Below are 22,500 nucleotides of genomic sequence, written 5' to 3' on the forward strand. Positions count from 1 at the left end.
GCGTCCCTACCTGTTCGACACGGAACGCATGATTCCACTGCCACATACGGAACGATTCCGCATTTGAAGTGACTGGCACTATATTTCTGTCCGCTCATCATTAGCCTCAAGCCACGGCACTTGGAGCAACTTGTCGGAAAGTTTTTTTTTTCAATCTCACTCAATTTTCTTTGTTGTTGGCGAAACTCCAAATAAACTGATTAGGCTACTGTTGTCTGTTTCTTTTTGGACATGTTTGACCATTCACCAACATCAACAGTCTCTTTCTCTTTCTCTTATCTTTCAGGAGGGATAGTCAGTACGCAAGTGCGCTGTAGTGACCAAGGTGGCAGTACGCATTGCTAATTTTTGGTGCGCATGCGCACCTGCGTACCAGTTATGTGCACCCCTGCCTATAACCACAGATTGTTTAAGGGCTGTGCTATAACCCCTGCCTTTCCGTTGTAGGGAAACGCCCTTTAATTACCGGTACATGATATTTAGGGCACAAGCGCATGATTGGCTACATGCAGGCCCACGTTCACATCGCATATTTCGACTCCACGGATGACAGAACCAGTGGTTATTACGGACAGGACAGTATATATAGCCTGTGTGACTACTGCGCGACTTTCGCATTGGGTTGTAGTCAATTAAAATACATGAAAATCACTCGCGTGTACACACGCCCATTACAATGTACGAGTTGAAAAGATAACAGAAAGCAACAAAAACAAAGTCAGGACCGAATTAAGCTACATGAAAATAGCACAGGGCGTGAAGATAAGATGAACATTCACTGCATGTGTAGGTGACACCGTGGTGGCCACATGAACGCAAGCCAAGTATTTGAAGTTCATGAGAGTCTGATATTGATAATTGCACCCTGCCCGAGAGTAGGGATTAAGTAGCCCAGAGCGTGCAGACAATACAACCTGTGCATCGTGCGTGGAATAACTGGATTCGATTACGCAGAAGGGCTACGACAGGGAGCGCGCGAGAGAAAAAGGCTGTGTGAACCTGTGCGAGGCTGTTTGGGGGTTTTCACAGAGCGCGTTGGTTTAGTCAGCATAACTAATATAAACATCTCCCTGAAATCAGTTTGACACGTGGTTTGTCAGGAATGACGCAAAACACCATCCCTCAATCAACAGTAGACCACGAACTCAGCTCACACTAGCCTACAAGGGGTGTAGGCTAACTAGGCTTGCCAAACATTATAGATCCAAGCATTCCATTGTCATTTGGACATGTCGCAATGGTAGCCGCTATTCCAATGCAGACCACATTTACGCACTACACCTAGAAAAAAAGTATCATGACGGGCATAGCATAGCCTACCGTTTTGAGCATACAGACTTTTTTGAAAGAACGTCTATCTCCATCAAAGTTTGTCAACATTGCGCAGTCATTTAGCGCACATAAATGAGGAAAATAGACGAACCTATTTCAAACATATACTCTCACTGAGCCCGTTTATGCGCATCAATAAGCCATTTATGCAGGTTTTTGGAGTAACCTGCGCAAGGCAAAATCATTCGGGCCCAAGCATAGGCGCCGACTTTTGTTTTGTCCCGTGGGTGCTCACGGTTCCCAACTGGGGGTCGCGACCCACAGAAAGTCCCGTTTGTTTGCCATGCCTTGCTTTCCAACAACATAACCGGTTCATGAGTTGGTGACTTTATTTGAATGAGTAGGCTACATAATAAATGTATTCGAAGCTTATTTATTTTCGTTGTGGTTGTCAAATCAATAGGCTATTTTACAATAAAATCGCCTAGGCCTATATTTGAATTGAGATTGAAAATGGAATTGCTTTACATGGTGAAGGGCCTATAAATTGAACGCAAAGCCCAGATCACGTTTGCCGGTGCCTTTTTCTAGACGGCATTATGACTAAAGGTGACCGTGTTTAAAATAAATATAGGCTACACACAGCTGTCAAGCTAGAAGATCAAGATTTTCCTTGAGCATGCCACTAAAGCTAAATCTGCAGTCACGGACTATGCAGTCAGCTACTAAAATGAAACCATGCATGTGAAAGTTGTATGTCTTCAAATACATTTTTATGAAGCATAGCAGCATTGTGCAGTAGCCAATACAGACGTCCAAAGAGGAACTCAATTGAAAACAATAACAGCAGCAGCAACGCGAGCGCCCACAGTGAATTCAGACTGGCGTTCAGTCACTTGCAACACAGCGTTCATACCACGCACTTCATGCGAGCTATGTTCAAACCAGGTCACAAACTCAGTCACAACTAAACCCAACAATGTTAGCAGCCACAGCCGCATATAGCCTACAAAGGCAAAACCATCCAACAGCGCACAACAAGCATGGATATGCAAAGGCTCAACTTGGTCATACCATCACTAAAGACCCATAGAGCATAGAGAAATATCAAATAAACAGCACACGGCGGTGCTACACATGGGATTAGCAGGATGACAGTGACTTACCATTTTGTAGTGGGCTAAACTTTCCAACTGCTATCCTTTGTATGTAAGAAGTCCTAGCTTGTAGTGAAAAGTAGGCTTAGATCCTTCGATAACTTCCATAACTTGTGAAATAATGAGCAACATAATTATACAGCTTCACGCGTAGTCTGACTCTGTGATAGAACTACTTCAACTTCGGAACCGTCTGCATAGGCACTGCACTGTTCTGAAAACTCCAACCGGGCATTTTTAGTCAAGACATTAACAGATATTTAGAGTAACAATGAAGCCTTCAACGGAATTTTAGTTATCTATGAGGGGTTTTTTTTTACCCTAACAGACAACAAGCTTTATCAATATCTGCTATCTCGAAGAGGTCTGCTTTAGCAGCACGACTCATCAACAGTCCATTGGGCAAAAGCCCTGTATGCCATAAGGTCAATCCAAACATGTTTCTATGGTTACTGATTGTGTACAAGAGCAACCGCAGAGGACAAAAAACGATCGGCGTGAAATAGCTTACATTAGGCATACAAGATGACATGTTTATCCCCTGACTGTTAACATTTTTATATCGACAAACAATTAAAAGCAACAGAAAATAAAGCAATATGTTTAATCTGCCAGAATGGATGGATCATTGTTCTGGAACCAACCCAGGCAGCCGGAAGAGGTCTCGAATTCTCTCGACCCGTCTACCCATCATGCTTTAAACAGTTTAGCATCTTCACAAATCAATCTATTTGAAACATTCTCTGACAGACATTAACTAAATATGCCTAAAATGAACGTCAGGATTTCACTTAAAACACAATACTATAATTATAATGTTTGCTTGTAGAGATTCTGCTGCCCCTGTATTATGGAAAGGATTAGACTTCACTGCCCACCGTGATGTATTTCAAACAGGATGGGTATATAAGTCTGACGATCTTCCAAATTCATTTGAGTCACGCCCAATTGCTACAGTACGCGTATATGATTTAGAACTTCTCTCGCTGATCATATTATTGTAGCACACAAATTTGGCCATGGGTGCGCATGGGGTGCCCATATTTTCCGTGGGTGCCCACAGATTCTCGTGGGTGCCCGGGCCCCGGAGCACCCCCGAAGTCGGCGCCTATGGGCCCAAGCCAACATGCCACAGTGGGCAAATTAATAACTAAATGGCCTTACCTTCAAACGTTTTCTTGATCACAGAATTTCACTAGTATTCCACTGACATCCACACGGTTCAACACACCCATCACAACTAGCAAGCCATGTGGATTTGTGCTAACAATAGTTGCTAATTTTTATCGGAATCCAAATGGTCTAGACTTGGCCTATAGTACTTTCTTCCGTTTCTTCAGTATATCGAGATGCCATTTTTGGATTTGCCTCCGTCGACAGTGAAAATATCTGAGAAGGGTAACCAGTAGGGGCATAGAACTCTCTTTACTGTGCATACTGACAGCCAATCTACTTCTCCTTTCACTAGAACTAGAAGACTGCCGCCAGTGCTGTGGTGAGTGACTCAAGAGCAAGACGTAACAAATTGATACATTTTTCAGTAAGATGTCGGGATGATACAATTATGGGCTGCTGCTCATTTGGGTTCCTTTCGCGTCTCTTACAACAGGCTGTTGCGCGCTCATTTATTTTCACCATACATTAATGAAGGCCTAGGCCTACGCGATAGTTTATTATTCTATTAATATTGGGGAAATTATTATTTTATTTTTTTCTACAGCCACGCAACGCCGGATTTCCGGCGCGGCGCCGGACTGCTATCACCCCTGGCCTGATGAGTCTTGATTTCCTCTACGACACATGTGTGGTAGGGTCTGAATTTGGCCATAAAAACATAGGTAAACCCTGCCTTGTATCAAAGGCTGAAGCTATACAGTAGTCGTGTTGGGGATATTTTTCTTCACCCTTTCGGTCCCTTACTACCAATGCTCTTAGTTGCAACGCCACAGCCTACCTAAGTATTACTGCAGGCAATTAAGGTTGTTCTGAAGGCAAAAGGTGGTCCAACCTGGTACTAGCAAGGTGTACCAGTAAGGTTTTTGTCCCAATGGGGGAGCCTTCTTATAGGTATAACCAGAAGTTGTATAGGGCCGTACCTTTTTTCCTCATGTACATATGGTGCACCTTGCGGTCGCCGTACTTGGGCTGGCGGATGCCACAGTTGGAGAGCGAGTTGCGGGCGTGGTCTGGGTTCATGCCAAAGTTCAGGTGGTGGCTGGGGTGCGTCATGGCCAACTGAGGAGGGAGAGATGGATAGAGAGAGAAAAGAGGTGGAGGAGAGAGAGAGAGAGGGAGCGAGAGGAGAGGGAGCGAGATACAGAGATAGAGACAGACAGAGGTAGACATAGAGAACAAGAGATCAATATACATGGGTAAACAGAGGACAACAGTGATGGAGTGAAAAGGAGAGGTGGAAAAAAGATCGAAAGAGAAAGATGGAGAGAGAGAGAGAGAGAGAGAGAGAGAGAGAGAGAGAGAGAGAGAGAGAGAGAAAGAGAAAGAGAGAGAAAGAGAGAGACAGAGAAAGAGAGAGAAGCATGATTATCAGTGATCCATGATGGCAAAGATGTGTCCATACAAGCATGAATAAACGTGTGAAAGCACACACACACACACACACACACACACACACACACACACACACACACACACACACACACACACACACACACACACACACACACACACACACACACACACACACACACACACACACACACGCACACGCGCACACGCAAATAGGTAAGCAAGCAAGTGGAACACAAACTTTTATGAACCTACAAAAATGTACACACATGGACAAACAGCAGAACATACTAACTGAGATGAACATATGCAAGATTACACAAGGACACGAAAAAAGAAAATGTTACACTGTATGCACACAAACACACACAGACACTGACACACCGACACACACACCCACGGCTTTGAGGGGTAGCAGTGGCAGGGAGCCAGAGCCCTGTCCAAAATGGTGCAGGCACACGTCATGTTGACAGGGTACAGGGGGGAGAGAGAGAGAGAGAGAGAGAGAGAGAGAGAGAGAGAGAGAGAGAGAGAGAGAGAGATAGACAGAGAGAGAGAGAGAGAGAGAGAGAGAGAGAGAGAGAGAGAGAGAGAGAGAGAGAGAGAGAGAGGTCCACCAAGGGGGATGGAGAGATTGGGATGAAGAGCCATATTGAAAGAGACAGTTTCAGAGACAAGAGGAGACATGCAAATTTCAAAATGCACAGTGAGAACCTGAGGGAGGGAAGTAAGGAGCAGGGGAGGAGAGGTAGAGGGAGGAAGGGAGGGATGGAAGAGAGAGGGAGAGAGGGATAAATAGAGGAAGAGAATCACAGGAAGACAGAGAAAATCAGAGAGAGGGAAGAGAGTGAGCAAAGAGAGGAAAGAGACAGAGGAGGACGAGGTATAGAGGCAGGGAGAATCACAAGAGGCCGGTGAAGATCAGTAAGAGGAAAGCAGGGATGAAGAAAGGGAGAGAAAGGGGGAGGAGAGAGAGAGAGGAGTGGGGGAGAGAAAAAGAGAGAGAGAGAGAGAGAGAGAGAGAGAGAGAGAGAGAGAGAGAGAAAGAGAACGAGAGAGAGAGAGAGAGAGAGAGCGCAAGAGAAGGGAGAGGGAGAAAGAGAGAGAGCGGCAGAAGGAGAGAGAGAGCAAGAGAGCTATGGAGAGAGAGAGAGAGAAAGAGAGAGAGCAATAGAAGGGAGAGGGAGAAAGAGAGAGAGCGGCAGAAGGAGAGAGAGAGCTAGGGAGAGAGGGAGAGGGAAAGAGAGAGAGAGAGAGAGATGACCGTTGCATAGGAGAAAAGGAAATCACAGGAGGACGGTGAAGACCAGAGAGTTGTAAGTGAGGATGAAGAGAGGGAAGGAAAGAACAGAGAGGGATGAAGAGGGAGAAAGAGAGCAAAGCCAACATGTATCAATCTTGCATCAAGCGAATGTGTTCTCAGTGGTAAACTCAGCTGCTGCGAAGTGCCAAGTCGCACTTCACGTACGCAGAAACACACACACACACACACACACACACACACACACACACACACACACACACACACACACACACACACACACACACACACACACACACACACACACACACACACACACACACACACACACACACACACACACACACACGAGAGAGAGCGGCACACATGCGCACACGGACACACACACAACTTAAATCAATTTCAAGCTCCAATGAGATATACATGTAAGGCAGTGGCCCTTGTGGTTCTTACCATTTCGATTTTTAATGTGTATTTATGAAACACTTCGAGCAGGCCGCGGCTCATAAGTGCACAGACAAATTTTCGCTACACGTCGAGTTTTGTACCAACGCTGCGTAGAAGCAGCATAGTCGTTCCCCTCAGACACCTGCTGAGTGTGTGCTATGTGTGGAGTGTGTCAAGCAAGGATAGATTGTGGTGCGTGTGCGTGTGCGTGTGTGTGTGTGTGTGTGTGTTGAAGCTGTTGCCTCGCCAATTGACACCTGCCGAGTGTGTGTACATCAGGCTGGGACACATTGTGTGTGTGTGTGTGTGTGAGTGTGTGTGAGCGTGTGTGAGTGTGTGTGTGTGTGTGAGTGTGTGTGAGCGTGTGTGAGTGTGTGTGAGTGCGTGCGTGCGTGTGTTGCAGCTTGTCCCTTCCTGACTGTCAGTGTGCCATTTTTGAAGAAGCTACAGAACTCAGATAGATTAAAGCACACGTATACAATTTGGTAGTGTAAAGAAAATTGTTTTGAATCGGTAATCAGTCTGTGACCTCTGAACTAAACCTTTATTGAATCGCACCAACCATTTTTCATTAACCATTCTTTAATCACATCGCTACCAGAGAATCAAGATTTGATTGGAAGCGTTTTGTCGCATAAAAGATTCACACAGTCGTATAGCAAATGCATATGTTGTCTTTGTAACAACACACGTGTTCCATGTTAGGGTGTTATGTAACTGGCATAAGAATGACATGACCCATGTCAAGGGAACATTAATGACACGTTTCACATCCCTTTCAGATAGCATCTTCTTGTATCCACAGTTAACCCCTTAGCTCAGAGTCTTTGTTATGACCTTACTGTCACCAAAATTGTAATGGCTATATCTTCGTCTGTTACTTAAAGAAGATATGAAACGAATTTTAATTGTTGGAATTTTACAGTTTGTGTTGCATATTACAAAAGTTCCAAGCTTGTGATTAAAACCAGATATTGTGTGTATAATAATTTATAAAGGAAGTCATATTAAAACATGCTCAAAATGAGCAATATTTTGTCCAGTAGTGCGAATTTATTGTCTTATGGGTGACGTCATAAGGTTGACACAGTCCAACTCCGAACCCACAAAGTTATAGTAGTCAATGGCAGCGTCTATGGCTAGTAAATCAAAGCAGAGACGGTTTAGGTAGGAAGAACTTTGATCAAAGTACGGTGGAAAATATTGTGTTCGTGGCGGTCCAAATGGTGCAGGTTGCAACAAGTACTACCTTCACTGAAGGCATCTCTCTGCACATGTTTCCTAAAGTCAAAAATACTGGAACTGATGCTGACAAGGAGAAGGCAAAACAACGATGATCGTGTGGCATTTTGATTTTTGAAGTGACCTCACTTTTGTGCTCCGGGCATTTTCCACCACTCTTGTTCACCAAAAAAATCTGGAGACTGTGGACATGGTTGGAAATAGACTCCTAGACTATTACCACAAGCAGACCCAACTATGGATAGCAGGTGTGCCGACAGATATCTCTAGCTAGCTCTACTACTACTCTAGTGCGACGACGGGTGAGTCTGGCTGACAGCCACATTAGCAGGATAGCAGCATGCTCTTTAGATGCTACTTCTCTCTGCCATTGCATTGTAGCACCCTAGTACTAACAAGGGTCCTGGGACAATGTGCTGCGGGTCAAGGCTGTGTTTCGTTACGACTCCATGGCCGTCGGTTGTGGAGTTATTGCTTTATATGCAACGAAATCGCCCCTCCATCCGAGCACGAACGTCTGTGTTATGACTCTATACATGGCCGTTGGTCTTGCAGATTGTATTATGCAACAATCGCCCCTGTATGAGCTTGAACATGTGTGTCAAAATATGCCTACCGACGTCCAAATTGTCGCATAATGATGGGTATCCATTGTTTATTAAGATTACATTAAAACCATGCCATTAGGCTAACTCATCATACGTTTTTAAAGTAGCTGAAAGTGCCATTTCGCTAGGTTTCAAAGTGTCAAAGACAGCGCAGCAGCCGCATTCCATAATCTGCGAAACAGGCATGTTTCAGCATTTTCCAGTTCACCACAAGCATACACTGTTGTGTCATTTGATTAATTATAATCTTACTGTAATAATTATCAGCGTGCAGTAGCCTACGAGCGATGGCTGTTTTGTGCCTGCCGATCCTGCACCTGTGCTGTAAACGGTAACTTCTATTTCATTACGGTGGCTGGCATAGGCAACGGGAGGTGCACAATCACAGAGAGCAGATGTGTGTTGCTTAAAATCAACGTGAGTTTTTTCACGTACGTAATGTGAGAGGTGTGTTCTTTCGACATGTTGATGTTTTTGTGGTGATGCATATTTTAATTATAGCAAAATACCATCCATTAGCCATTTAACACCTTTGACACGCGACCTCTCCTGTGAATTTTGTCAGGCAAAGAATCGTCCACCTTGTCACGTTGAAATAAATAAATAAATAAAGTTAGATGCCGCACTGGTTGATTGGTAAGTTGTCGGCATAATAAGTGAGATAACGCCATTGTTTAATAAGATTGCATTTTAACCATGCTAGGCTATTAACACACTACACAATTTGTAGCTGGATTTCAAAGTGCCACTTCGGTTTCAACCTGTCAAAGACAGTGCGGAATGTCACATCCATAATCTGCGAAACCGGCAGCTGGCACCTATAACATGCTCCCATATTTTCCAGTTTACAGCACAGCCTACACTATTGTGTCATATGATAGATAATATCCTAATAATAATAATCAGCGTGTAGCCTACGTGTAGCCTAGTAGGAGCGCGGTACTGTTTAGTGCCCGTCGACTGTGCCGAAAATGGCTTATCTTTCCAACCCATATGGCATGGTGGTGCATCATCACAGAAAAGTCTACCAGGCTGATTTGTGAGGCTTAATATTCAATGTGAGTTTTATCATATAATGTTAGAGGTGTGTTCTTTCGACATGTTGATGTTTGTATCAGAATGGTGGTTCCTTCATGAGATATGGGTCCTTCAAATGTATGATATTTCCGCAGTCAGCCATACTAGCAAAAAGAGGATGTCAACCTCATGACGTCATGGCCCTGTAAATATTGTCGCACCAAAGGCACAGTTTTAAGTAGCCGTTTCAAGGGCCGTTTCATAGGCAAAATAGTTAATGTGAATAATAGATGAATATTCGTTTCATATATTCTTTAACCTATTAAGATATGGCTTTATGAACTAGAAATGCATTCAGAGAACGCAGACCTCCGCCAAGGAAGTTCAGTTCGTTTTGGACATAGGTGTAGAGTCATGATGTGGTTTCATGCATTTAGGCCTATAGGCTACATAGCACTTGTGTCCAGGTGATTGAATCGTCAAGTCGTAACCAAATTATAGTTCTATCTGTCTCTTTTATCATTTCCATGTCCTCTAGCTGTGGTCTGTTTAGTTCACCTTTGATTGTTTTATTGGCAAAGTGATTGTTCATGCTATGCCTTCTGTGATTTGCAAATGCACTTAAGCCTTGAATCTCATTGCTACATATTAGTCACATTGTTGATGATTGGCAGCATGCCTTTCATTAGGCTACCATCTAAAACAAAATTAAAATTAAAAAGCACAATTTTCATTGGCCAACACCCGTAGTAGGCCTACATATTCTACAGTAGTGCAGCGGCCCATACTACTTTGAGCCGTTCACTTAATTATTGAATCAGAATGAAATGTGCAAGAATCCCCTTATCCAGTGGCAGTGCATGGATGGTTGTGGAGTGTCAGTTATTGTTGGCTATTTCGTAAGGCTAAACACACTTTTGAGATGTAAATCCACTTCGATCATTTCTAGCTGTTTCAATATCGTGGGGTACAAACGCAATTGCTTAGCGAGAGACATGTCGACTCGACTGGTCGCAGCTAGCGGAATCATTGCCTACCGCGACACTACACTTGTTGGAGAAGTTCCTCCTACCTGTGAATAGCCTATGGGAATCCGTTCATGAGGGTTATTGCGAGCTGATCTTGGCGCTGTGGGCAGTTGATCGGCACCCGGGCCTGCTCTCTATTTCGTATTGAAAATCACTGTTTACCGCATCTCCAGCGTTCATTCGTTACGAAGAAGTATAGTCTATGGAATGTTTGTAGCCTAGTGCTGATGGCTTCAGTGCGCGGGGATTGGGGAGGCAGCAAATCACCGTGGACTAACGCAATTCGCGCGCGCCTTTCTTTGAGCTTCATTTTATATGAATGTTTTGTGACAGCATTGTGAACTTAAACGATATGCGAGGCTGTAGCTAAGGCTGCTTTTTGATAGCGATTTTGACTGCGGTAATGCATTTCACTTCAATGCTCTGCCCCGGTGTGGCTGCGTGAAGGTGGCTGCGTGAAGGTACACCAGTGGTGCTGCTCAGGGCTCCTCAGTGGTCCTTGCGCACCCTGTGGCAGGCCATGTAATAGCAGCGTGACGAACACACACTGTGGCAGGCCATGTAATAGCAGCGTGACGAACACACACTGGCAGGTCATGTAATAGCAGCGTGACGAACAGACACACAAATTCGGGCGATCACATAACCTCCTGGCGGAGGTAATTAGCTACACCAGAATTTTGATGACCAAGTTGTAATATATTACTAAAGGCCTTGTTTTATGTCATAGTAGTGTAGTACTATGGTAGTTAAATTTCCAACGACTATTACAGCGTGACACTGGAGGTACGGCGTGCATTATGGGGCTAACCCTGTTGGATGTGGTTCATCCTTCTTGGTGGTATGCAGACCAAGAATTTCTCCTTTTTTGAACTCTGACATGTCATCCATAATGTTGTGAACCTTCACTGAAGGCATCTCTCTGCACATGTTTCCTAAAGTCAAAAATACTGGAACTGATGCTGACAAGGAGAAGGCAAAACAACGATGATCGTGTGGCATTTTGATTTTTGAAGTGACCTCACTGTTGTGCTCCGGGCATTTTCCACCACTCTTGTTCACCAAAAAAATCTGCCGAGCAATATTTTGACACTCTGCTCTTACTGGTGCAATGTGTAATTAATGAAGACTGGCCACCAGGGTGGTCCAATGTATCCACGAAACTTTCCACACTAAAATGAGAGGCGTTTCAGTTTCATTGTCCAACCTCTGTATATTACTGTATACGTAGGTCATCTGACGAGAGAGGGAGGCCACTGCTACTACCAGAGACTTTGCGGCTGGGCTCTCCTGATGCTGCATCGCAGAGATCATAGGGCCCTACATTACACTGGGGACCTGGGTGCGATTATGACTCCAGGTCATTCCCTAAACCTTCCCTTTTCATTCGCTCTCCTCAACTTGATTTCCCATCTCACTCTCTCACTGCCCTGTCCAAATGAAGACGTGAAAGCCCAAAAATATCTTAACAAAATAAAATAAAGTAAAAAATAAACCTTTAACTCTGGCAGCTGGAAGTTTTGAGTCTAGGTGAGTAAAGGATACGCAAAAACAAGCAGGCAGGCCAGCGATATCGACCAAGAGAGATGGAGCGGGGTAGTGAACACTCCAGAGTAGACTTGAGTGGGAGTGATACAGCTGGCAAAAATAAGCCCAAAAACTCACAGGCATCCATCTAAATCCCTTTCTGAATGCATTTCTGAAGAGCCACCGGCACACACAAACACACACGCACACACAAACGCACGTGAGTGCGCACACACACACACACAAAGATTATCACAGCAAATCACTGTGTGTCTTGATGTGTGGGTGTGTGCTTATGTCTGTGTACAAGAGTGGGTGCAGGAGTCTATCTGTGTGTGTGTGTGTGTGTGTGTGTGTGTGTGTGTGTGTGTGTGTGTGTGTGTGTGTGTGTGTGTGTGTGTGTGTGTGTGTGTGTGTGTGTGTGTGTGTGTGTGTGTGTGTGTGTGTGTGTGTGCAGAAAGTGATTTGGGATTTAGGAGCGTGTTGAGCTGTGGGATTTGGTCAGCTTTGTCTCTAATGGAGAGCTAGATTTGTTTGGGTGACGTTCAACTCATCACCGGAGTCGATGAGTTTAAAATGAGATCACATGGGGGTGCAGTGTCGCGTCGCCTCAATGCCCTGTACCACAAGCGGACTACTTTCCTGATGGGACTCGGGTTCAAGTCTGCCCTGTGTCAATCCAACCCTATGCTATCCCCATCAACCTGCCCCAACTACCATCTTTTCATAATCGTCACTTTCCTTCGCCTAGTAAATTAGCCTCACCCGCCAGCGGCCAAAAATATGTTTGCCTGCGAGTGGGTCTAGCCTCGGACAATGCCCCATGCCCTGAAACTGGCCGACCAATCACAGCGCAGGAGATTTGTTTTGAATCTCTAGATGCAAAACGGACAGGGTTTTGAGGGAGTGACAACAAAAGCGTTGGCCAATAGGCACAGACACATTTTGAAAAACAACGGGTTGTTCCCATCAACTATCTTCCAATGTCTCATTGATCGAGGCCTGACTAAATATTAACATTTAATCTCACATTTAGTCTTGCTTGCCAATTAAGGCAAAAAAGACTCAGAACTCCCGCAGACACAGAGGGCCTATGTGAATACAACCACAAACTGACTAACGCCCTCACTCAAAATCTCTCTCACACAACACATACAGCTTCATATACACACCATTGGTCATGCCCCACACAAGTATGCGATTGCACGCGCACACGCACACACGAACACACGAAAGCACACGTCCAGGGGATTCTTTGGGTCAGAGTCCCCACACTGGGCCGCAGACAGATTATAACTTGACTCTCACTCAAGCACACACACACACACTAATCCCAAATAACTCCCTTATTTAGTCTTGGTGTATTTATAGCATCACTTATTTCTGCTCAGAGAAGGGAACGGTGGGTCACTGGGTGAGTCATATTCACACATGCCACATGTGCAAACATACACACATACACACACACACACACACACACACACACACACACACACACACACACCAAGACATATACGCACATGCCTATGTGCAGATGCACACACGCACACGCACACACGCACACGCGCACGCGCACGCGCACACGCACATGCGCACACGCGCACACGCGCACACGCACACAAACCTAGCCCAGTAATGTTGAGGGAGTGACGACGAAGCACGCAACCCTGGGAAAGCACATCAACGAGAAAGATGGCGCTGATTGGTCAGAGCGTTGGCCTATAGGCACGGGCACGGTGTGAAAGACAACGGGTTGTTCTCATCAACAATCTTCGGATGTACTATTCATCAGGGCCAGACTAAATTACACTTCCAATCTCACATTTAGGCTGGTTTATCAGGCTAAAGCAAACCACAAAACACACCACAATCACACACACAACACAGAAAAACACTACCACAAATCCAGCCACATTTAACACAGAACAACCAATCACACATAAACTAACTAGACACAGACATATGTTATCACACGAGTGTACATTTAAATGCATGAACACAATCACACAAACACACCAAACATGTGCGCAAATACTGTACAAACAAGCACAGCGTCCTATTTTAGGATCTCAAAGGATATGACAGTGCTATAGTGTTTGTTAGTAGTTACCCAAATGGTACTGAGCACATGCTGCTGTATTCAACTACACCCATAACAGAAGGAGGAATATTTTGGAAACGAAGCACTTGAATATCTCATGGCTGAATTATTTAAAGACCGCAGGAGGTCTTCCCTGCCGTCTGTCAGTGTGTGTGTGTGTGTGTGTGTGTGTGTGTGTGTGTGTGTGTGTGTGTGTGTGTGTGTGTGTGTGTGTGTGTGTGTGTGTGTGTGTGTGTGTGTGTGTGTGTCTTGTTCATTCAGCACTGTGTCCCTGTAAAAGTGACCCCCCTGTAAAGGAATGGATCGAGCGGAACCCAAAAATGTAAAGTGGATCAGGCCAAGAGAACAGAGGGAGCAAAAATTCCAAGCAAAAGTTTTTATTTTTCAAGTTTGGTGGCTAGAAGCCAAAAGATGTTCAATCATTAAAATCACAAAGTCCTTTTTTTTGTTCTTTTTGTAGTTTTCAGAAAGTGAGTTTTTACAAAAATAAATCTTCAAAAATAATAAAGTTCAAGAATATCAAAAATGTCCAAAAATGAATTACAGTTCAAATGTCCCAGAATTTGGCTTTAGTCTCTTTCAATAACAGAGAACACAATGCAGCAGTTCAAGACACTCACCAGGTCAGACTCACGGCTAGACTAACAGACATAGGACTCAGACAACATACATGAAGAAGGTGGCCAGCACCATTCCTACACAAAGGGGAAAACATTTAACATACACTAGACAAATAAACATAACACAGACTCTGATGCATCAGTGGGACAATAAACATTATTTACCAAACAAATTACGTGAGTGAGATTTTAAAAATATCATTGCCTAGCGCCATAGTAAATATAAACAGAAAACAATTTGGCCACAACTGTATCCGCAAACCCCTATGACGCTTTGGCCAGTTGCTCGGAACGGTTTCCGGTCGGAACCAAATAAACCAGTCTTTGTTCCACTACGGCACTCTTTGCCAGTGCCCGCGGATCCATCCACAATGCAGGAGCAAAACAAAAACGGTATGCTCATTCTCATTACTTTCTTTCTATGCACCCAGAAAAGCACCGGTAACTTTCTAAATACAATAAAAAGAAGCATTTCAAATAGTTTGTCTAGCGTTTTCATTTCAGGTATTTTGTCCATTTTTGTACCCAGACAATGAGTGAAAAAGTCTCTTGGTTGCAGGTTAGCTTCTTAGCACTTTGGGTAGCGCTTTCATCCAGCGCATTTGGGAAACTCAATGCCGATGTCGGCGTCAGTGCAAATGTTTGTGTGTGCATGTGTGCATATCAATACTTGATCATGAGAACGGCAAAATCAGCAAGATGAGCGGTCTCGTCCACGACCGCGGCAGGTGTGTGTGTGTGTGTGTGTGTGTGGTGCACAACCTTGAAAAGGCAAAAAGGGGGAGATGGATGATATGTGCGGTCCGTCCATGACCGTCACACACCCCCCCACCTCTTGTCTCACGCCGGCAGGCGGGAGAGGAAATCAGCGGTGGCGTTATCCCTCCCAGGGATGTGGTGGACGGAGAACCGGAACGGCTGCATGGACAGGTACCATCTGGTGATTCTGGCGTTGGAGTCCCGCATTCGGTCCATCCACTGCAAGGGACGATGGTCGGTCTCCAACCGGAACTCACGGCCGAGGAGGTAGTACCTGAAGGCGTCGAGGGCCCATTTCACCGCCAGGCACTCCTTCTCGATGGTTGAGTATCGCGCCTCCCTCGGGTAGAGCTTCCGACTGATGTACGCCACGGGATGCCTCTCGTCCGGCTCACCTTGCAGGAGCACCGCCCCCAAACCTGTATCAGAGGCATCTGTCTGCAAAACAAATGTCTTTTCAAAGTCAGGGCAGTACAAAACAGGTTCATTGCACAAGGCGTTCTGAATGTCCTCAAAAGCCTTCTTGGCAGGCTCGGTCCACCGGACCTGCACTGGGGAACTTTTCCGGGTCAAGTCTGTTAGGGCAGCTGCCCTGTCTGCAAAGTTTGGCACAAACCTTCTGTACCAGCCGGCCATGCCTAGGAAGGACCGTACCTGGGTCTTGGTCTGGGGCAGGGGACACTGCTGGATGGCCTCCAGCTTCTGCACCTGTGGCCTGATGACCCCACCCCCGATTACATACCCCAGGTACTCGGCCTCCTTCTCAGCGATGGTGCACTTAGCTGGATTGATGGTAAGGCCTGCATTCTCGATCCTCTTGAAGACCTCGCTCAAGTGCTGCAGATGCTCCGCCCACGACGCGCTGTACACAATCACGTCGTCAAGGTAGGCGGCCGCATACCCCTGCGTACCTTCCAGCACCTGGTTCATCAGTCTTTGAAAAGTCGCAGCGGCGCCATGGAGCCCAAACGGCATGACTGAGAACTGGAACAGGCCCCAGGGAGTACGGAATGCAGTGAGTTCTCTGGTTGAGTCGCTGAGTGGGACTTGCCAGTATCCCTTTGACAAGTCCAGTGTTGTCACCCATTTCGCTGGACCAAGGGAATCAATGAGATCATCAATTCTAGGAGTGGGGTAGGAATCAAACTTTGACACAGAGTTAAGATATCTGAAGTCAACACAGAACCGAAGACTACCATCTTTCTTCGGAACTAACACAATTGGACTACACCACTCACTGTTTGATGTCTCAATGATCCCCATGGCCAGCATCTGGTCAGTTTCCTTCCGCAGCCCGTCCAGGAGTCGTTCTGGGATCCTGTAGCTCATGCGGCGAGGGGCTGCTCCTTCACACAGGCCAACGTGATGGCTGACGAGCTGAGTGCGTCCAGGCTGCTCCTTGAAGAGGTGCGAGGCACATAGGCGCTTGATAGCCGCCTGCTGGTCAGGGGAGAGATGGTCAAGGTCAAGGGCGCCCTCTGTTGGTGAAGGTAGGTACTGCTCCTCGACCTCATCCTCTTCTTGCACCCGACGGATCATCAGTGCCTCCACACTTGCAACTGGACGTTCCTTCCACTCCTTCAGGAGGTTGATGTGCAGCACTCGTCTGGAGCGCTTCGATCCGAGTCCGCTGACTTCATAGGTCGTTGACCCGAGCTTCCGGGTCACCTCGAAAGGGCCTTGCCATTTGGCTAACAGCTTACTGGAGTCACTTGGCAGCATCACCAGCACTTTGTCCCCGGCCTTGAAACTGCGGGCCCGGGCCTTGCGGTCGTAGTAGGACTTCTGCCGCTGCTGGGCTTGCTCCAGGTTCTGCTGCGCCAATTCGGCCATGTTCTTCAGTCGCTCACGCATCTGTAGCACATACGTGAGAGTGTTCTGCGCCGGTGGGTCTTCCTCCTTCCTCCAGGTCTGCTTCAAGAGCGCAAGGGGGCCTCGCACATCACGCCCATAAAGCAGCTCAAATGGCGAAAATCCAGTTGAGGCCTGTGGCACCTCGCGATATGCAAAAAGGACATAAGGGAGCCAGCTGTCCCAATCAGTGCCCGACTCATCCACAAACTTGCGCAGCATCTGCTTGAGGGTTTGATTGAACCGCTCAGTCAGACCGTCTGTCTGTGGATGATAAGGCGTGGTCCGCATCCCCTTGATACCTAACAGCCCATACACCTGCTTAAGGAGTTTAGACATGAAATTTGATCCCTGGTCAGTTATTATAGCTCTAGGGAACCCCACCCGCGAGAACAACTGGATCAGACACGTAGCAACAGTCCTAGCCTTGACAGCTTTGAGAGCAAACACCTCAGGATATCTGGTAGCATAATCTGTAATCACAAGCATGAATCTATTACCAGATTTGCTACGCTCAAGGGGGCCTACAACATCCATGCCCAACTGCTCAAATGGAGTGCCCACTACAGGCAGCGGTTCTAAAGGAACCTTAGGAGGGGTCCTGCCAGCAGACTTTTGGCATTCTGGGCAGTTCCCACAAAACTCTGCAATGTCTTTTGCCATGTTCGGCCAGTAGAAATATCGAATGATCCGTGCAACAGTCTTATGTTTGCCCAAATGGCCTGCCCAAGGTATGGAATGGCCCAACTCGAGGACTATGTCTCGAGCCTTTAAGGGAACCACCATCCTGGCTTCAACTCCTTCGTTTTTGTACAAGACATCATCTTTGATAACAAAATCTTGTAGTGACAAGTCACCGGCCTCAACGTTACGCTGAGCCTTCTGGTACAAGGGACCAATATCAGGATCTTGCTGCTGCATTAGCGCCATGTCTTGCGGAATGTCTAGAGGTACATCAGTCAAATCAGGACAAGGATCCTCCTGCTCATCAGTAATTCCAAATTTAATTTTTTCTTGTCTTCTCTGTTTTTTTGATTTTCTGGTTTTGCCAGGCCGAGCCTCAATGTCTGCATTGTGGAACGGCAAGGCGGCAAGGGGAGCGTCTTCCTCCTTACTCTTAGCCCTAGCTCTGGTAACGGCCACATTACACTCGTTACCGCCAGACACAAGCTGGCACAAAAGTGGGAAATCCTGACCCAAAATCATGGGGTACGGTAAGTTATCCACTACCCCAACATCCAGCAAGAAAGGCTGTCCTGACACTTTCACATGCACACTTGCAGTAGGGTACGATTTCTCATCACCGTGTACACATTTAAGATTTGTGGTCACAGAATAATTTGGGAGGTGTGCTGGAATAACATCTGCCCGGACTAAGGACTGCATGCTACCCGTGTCGACCAGTGCCTCAACCTCCCGCCCATTTAATACTACAGTTTCAAAGCTAAGAATTACTGACTTTGAAGGGGCACTAACTCTAGGAACTGTACATATGTTAGACTGGTTTGCAGGATTATTGGGACAATTGGGTTTAATATGGCCTTCCTCCCCACAATGAAAACAAACAGGTACTCTAGGGCTACTGGGCCTAGGTGCAGGGCTGGATTTAAAAGAGGTAAACTTATGGGGACCACTCTTACCACCCACAGACGTGCTGGTGCTGTTGACGGCCTTTGGCGGTGCGCTGCTCTTTGGTGGTGCGGACTGATGACGGGGCCTGCCGGAGTCTCTGTTCGACTTCCATTGGGCGTAGGTCCATGGCTCGTTCTTTCGCCGGGCTGCCACGAAGACATCTGCCAGGGAAGAAGCCTCTTCTGCTGTCTTCGGGTCGCGTTCCTTGAGCCATACCTGGAGGTCTGGTGACAGTAAACGCAGAAACTGCTCCATGATGATCAGTTCACCGATCTCCTCCTTGGATCTCTTCTGCGGCTCGAGCCACCGCCGGTAGAGGTCCCGCAGTCGGACATACAGCTCCTTGGGCGTTTCTTCTCCTTTCACCTCTGCAGTTCGGAAGTTCACTCGGTAGGTTTCCTTGTTAATGTTGAATTTCGCCAATATGGCCTCCTTCAGCTTGCTGTACTCAAGAGCTTCAGTGCTGTCCATAGCGACGTACGCAGCCCTAGCCTTGCCCGTCAGGAGGGGCGCTAGCCTAACTGCCCAGTCAGTTGTCGGCCACTGACACGCCACAGCTACTCGCTCAAAGGTAACTAAAAAGTGCTCAATGTCGTCATGCTCACCAAGGCGCCGCAACTTAGGCTCTCTTTCCAAGACCGTTCTGCCTTGGCCACTTAAGCGGGATGGCGCTCCCGAAGATGGACGAGGTGGTTCTGCAGACGGCGATGCAGACGCTGACGTGGCGCTGGCATCGCTTACGGGTACACTAACCGCTGGGTCTGGTTCCGGTGTTGTTCTGGTGTGGACCTCCCTCTGCAGCAGGCTGAACTGGTGCTGCATGGATTTCCATCGGCCCTCCTGTCGTGCCGCTTCTTGCTCGAGCTTGTCTTCACGCGCCTCCTGCCTCGCCATCAATGAACGAAACATGTCGCGAAGCTCTTGCATGGACAGGTCTTCGGCCACCGCGGCCAGTTCTGCATCTGCACTGTCGTCGTCTCCACCCACGGCTCCACCTTCAGGTTGGTTGGGCCGGCTTGGTTGGGTGGCCCCAGGCTTCTTGGGACCCATCTCATGTACCCCGGAAGACACAGCAATCCAGGATGACGGAAAGTGAAAAAAGAAAAAAAAAAAAGAAAAAAAATGCTACCCTCTATGGCCTTGATCCCACTCTCTGACACCAGTTGTAAAGGAATGGATCGAGCGGAACCCAAAAACGTAAAGTGGATCAGGCCAAGAGAACAGAGGGAGCAAAAATTCCAAGCAAAAGTTTTTATTTTTCAAGCTTGGTGGCTAGAAGCCAAAAGATGTTCAATCATTAAAATCACAAAGTCCTTTTTTTTGTTCTTTTTGTAGTTTTCAGAAAGTGAGTTTTTACAAAAATAAATCTTCAAAAATAATAAAGTTCAAGAATATCAAAAATGTCCAAAAATGAATTACAGTTCAAATGTCCCAGAATTTGGCTTTAGTCTCTTTCAATAACAGAGAACACAATGCAGCAGTTCAAGACACTCACCAGGTCAGACTCACGGCTAGACTAACAGACATAGGACTCAGACAACATACATGAAGAAGGTGGCCAGCACCATTCCTACACAAAGGGGAAAACATTTAACATACACTAGACAAATAAACATAACACAGACTCTGATGCATCAGTGGGACAATAAACATTATTTACCAAACAAATTACGTGAGTGAGATTTTAAAAATATCATTGCCTAGCGCCATAGTAAATATAAACAGAAAACAATTTGGCCACAACTGTATCCGCAAACCCCTATGACGCTTTGGCCAGTTGCTCGGAACGGTTTCCGGTCGGAACCAAATAAACCAGTCTTTGTTCCACTACGGCACTCTTTGCCAGTGCCCGCGGATCCATCCACAATGCAGGAGCAAAACAAAAACGGTATGCTCATTCTCATTACTTTCTTTCTATGCACCCAGAAAAGCACCGGTAACTTTCTAAATACAATAAAAAGAAGCATTTCAAATAGTTTGTCTAGCGTTTTCATTTCAGGTATTTTGTCCATTTTTGTACCCAGACAGTGAGTGAAAAAGTCTCTTGGTTGCAGGTTAGCTTCTTAGCACTTTGGGTAGCGCTTTCATCCAGCGCATTTGGGAAACTCAATGCCGATGTCGGCGTCAGTGCAAATGTTTGTGTGTGCATGTGTGCATATCAATACTTGATCATGAGAACGGCAAAATCAGCAAGATGAGCGGTCTCGTCCACGACCGCGGCAGGTGTGTGTGTGTGTGTGTGCGCGTGTGTGTGTGTGTGTGGTGCACAACTTTAAAAAGGAAAAAAGGGGGAGATGGATGATATGTGCGGTCCGTCCATGACCGTCACACCCCCACTGTCCAAAACCATATGCCCTGTTCTACCCCCCTCGGTTCCTCAATGACTGACTGCCCACACACACGCACACACACACATCCAAACACACACACACAAACACACACACAAACATACGCCCATATCCAAACACACACTCATACACACACAACACACACCCATACTCAAACACACCCTCCAATTACGTCAGTCAGCCTCATTTAATTGGCTACTGTACAAAAGTGAACAACTGAGAGGTGAGGAGAGAAAATAAGAGGAGAGGAACGAAAATAAGAGGAGAGAAGAGAATAGAAGAGGAGAGAAGAGAATAGAAGAGAAGAGGAGAAAAGAGAATAGAAGAGGAGAGAAGAGAATAGAAGAGCAGAGAAGAGAATAGAAGAGGAGAGAAGGGAAGAGAAGAGAAGAGGAGAGAAGAGAATAGAAGAGGAGAGAAGAAAATAGAAGAGAAGAGAATAGAAGAGAAGAGAATAGAAGACGCACGCACGCTCCATGTGAGAAAGGGGCGTTTGTGCCAACTCAAAGAACACGTGACCAACCACGCCACCATCCACACAGTCACCCTCTCCTCCTCTACCTTCCCTTCGCCTTAACACTTCACTGCTTTCGGCCTTTTTGATGGCGAATCCTAGGGATATACCGATACTGGTATCTGTATCGGCCCCGTCATTATACTCATACTCGTACTCGTCAAGCACTTGCAACAATACTGATATTACACGAGACAACGCAACATCTTGTCATATTCTCTTGAGGGCTAAAAGTGGAAATGGACAATAAAACAAATATCACGGGAGGAAAAAACAAGGCTATGCATTTTCAATGTACTCTATGTTGGGGGTAAAAGTATCGGTATCTGTACTCGGTATCTGCAAGTACAGAAATGAATGTACTCGTAATCGTATCGGTTTTCACAAAAAGTGGTATTGTGCATCCCTAGCCTTAACGCTTCACAGCTTTCTGTCTTTTTCATGGCGAATCCTCTTCTCATCGTCCATCCCCCATTCTCTCTCTCTTTCAACATCCCCTTCCCAATATTTCTGTTCTTTCAATCTTTTGATGATGTGAGTCTCTTTCTGTCCTCTGTCTCTCTCTCTCTCTCTCTCTCTCTCTCTCTGTC

General features: G+C 46.2%; 1 protein-coding gene across 1 annotated transcript in view; it reads right to left on the bottom strand.

Annotated features, from left to right (window-relative positions):
- Positions 1-22,500, bottom strand: part of drosha (drosha ribonuclease III) — a 167,964-nt gene that overhangs the window by 114,850 nt on the left and 30,614 nt on the right. The window contains exon 17 of the mRNA XM_063206870.1: positions 4,526-4,664. Within this exon, the coding sequence (XP_063062940.1) occupies positions 4,526-4,664 (139 nt within the window). The remainder of the gene's footprint in view (positions 1-4,525; positions 4,665-22,500) is intronic.

This window comes from Engraulis encrasicolus, chromosome 9 (assembly GCF_034702125.1).
Source record: "Engraulis encrasicolus isolate BLACKSEA-1 chromosome 9, IST_EnEncr_1.0, whole genome shotgun sequence".
In the NCBI taxonomy this organism is placed as follows: domain Eukaryota; kingdom Metazoa; phylum Chordata; class Actinopteri; order Clupeiformes; family Engraulidae; genus Engraulis; species Engraulis encrasicolus.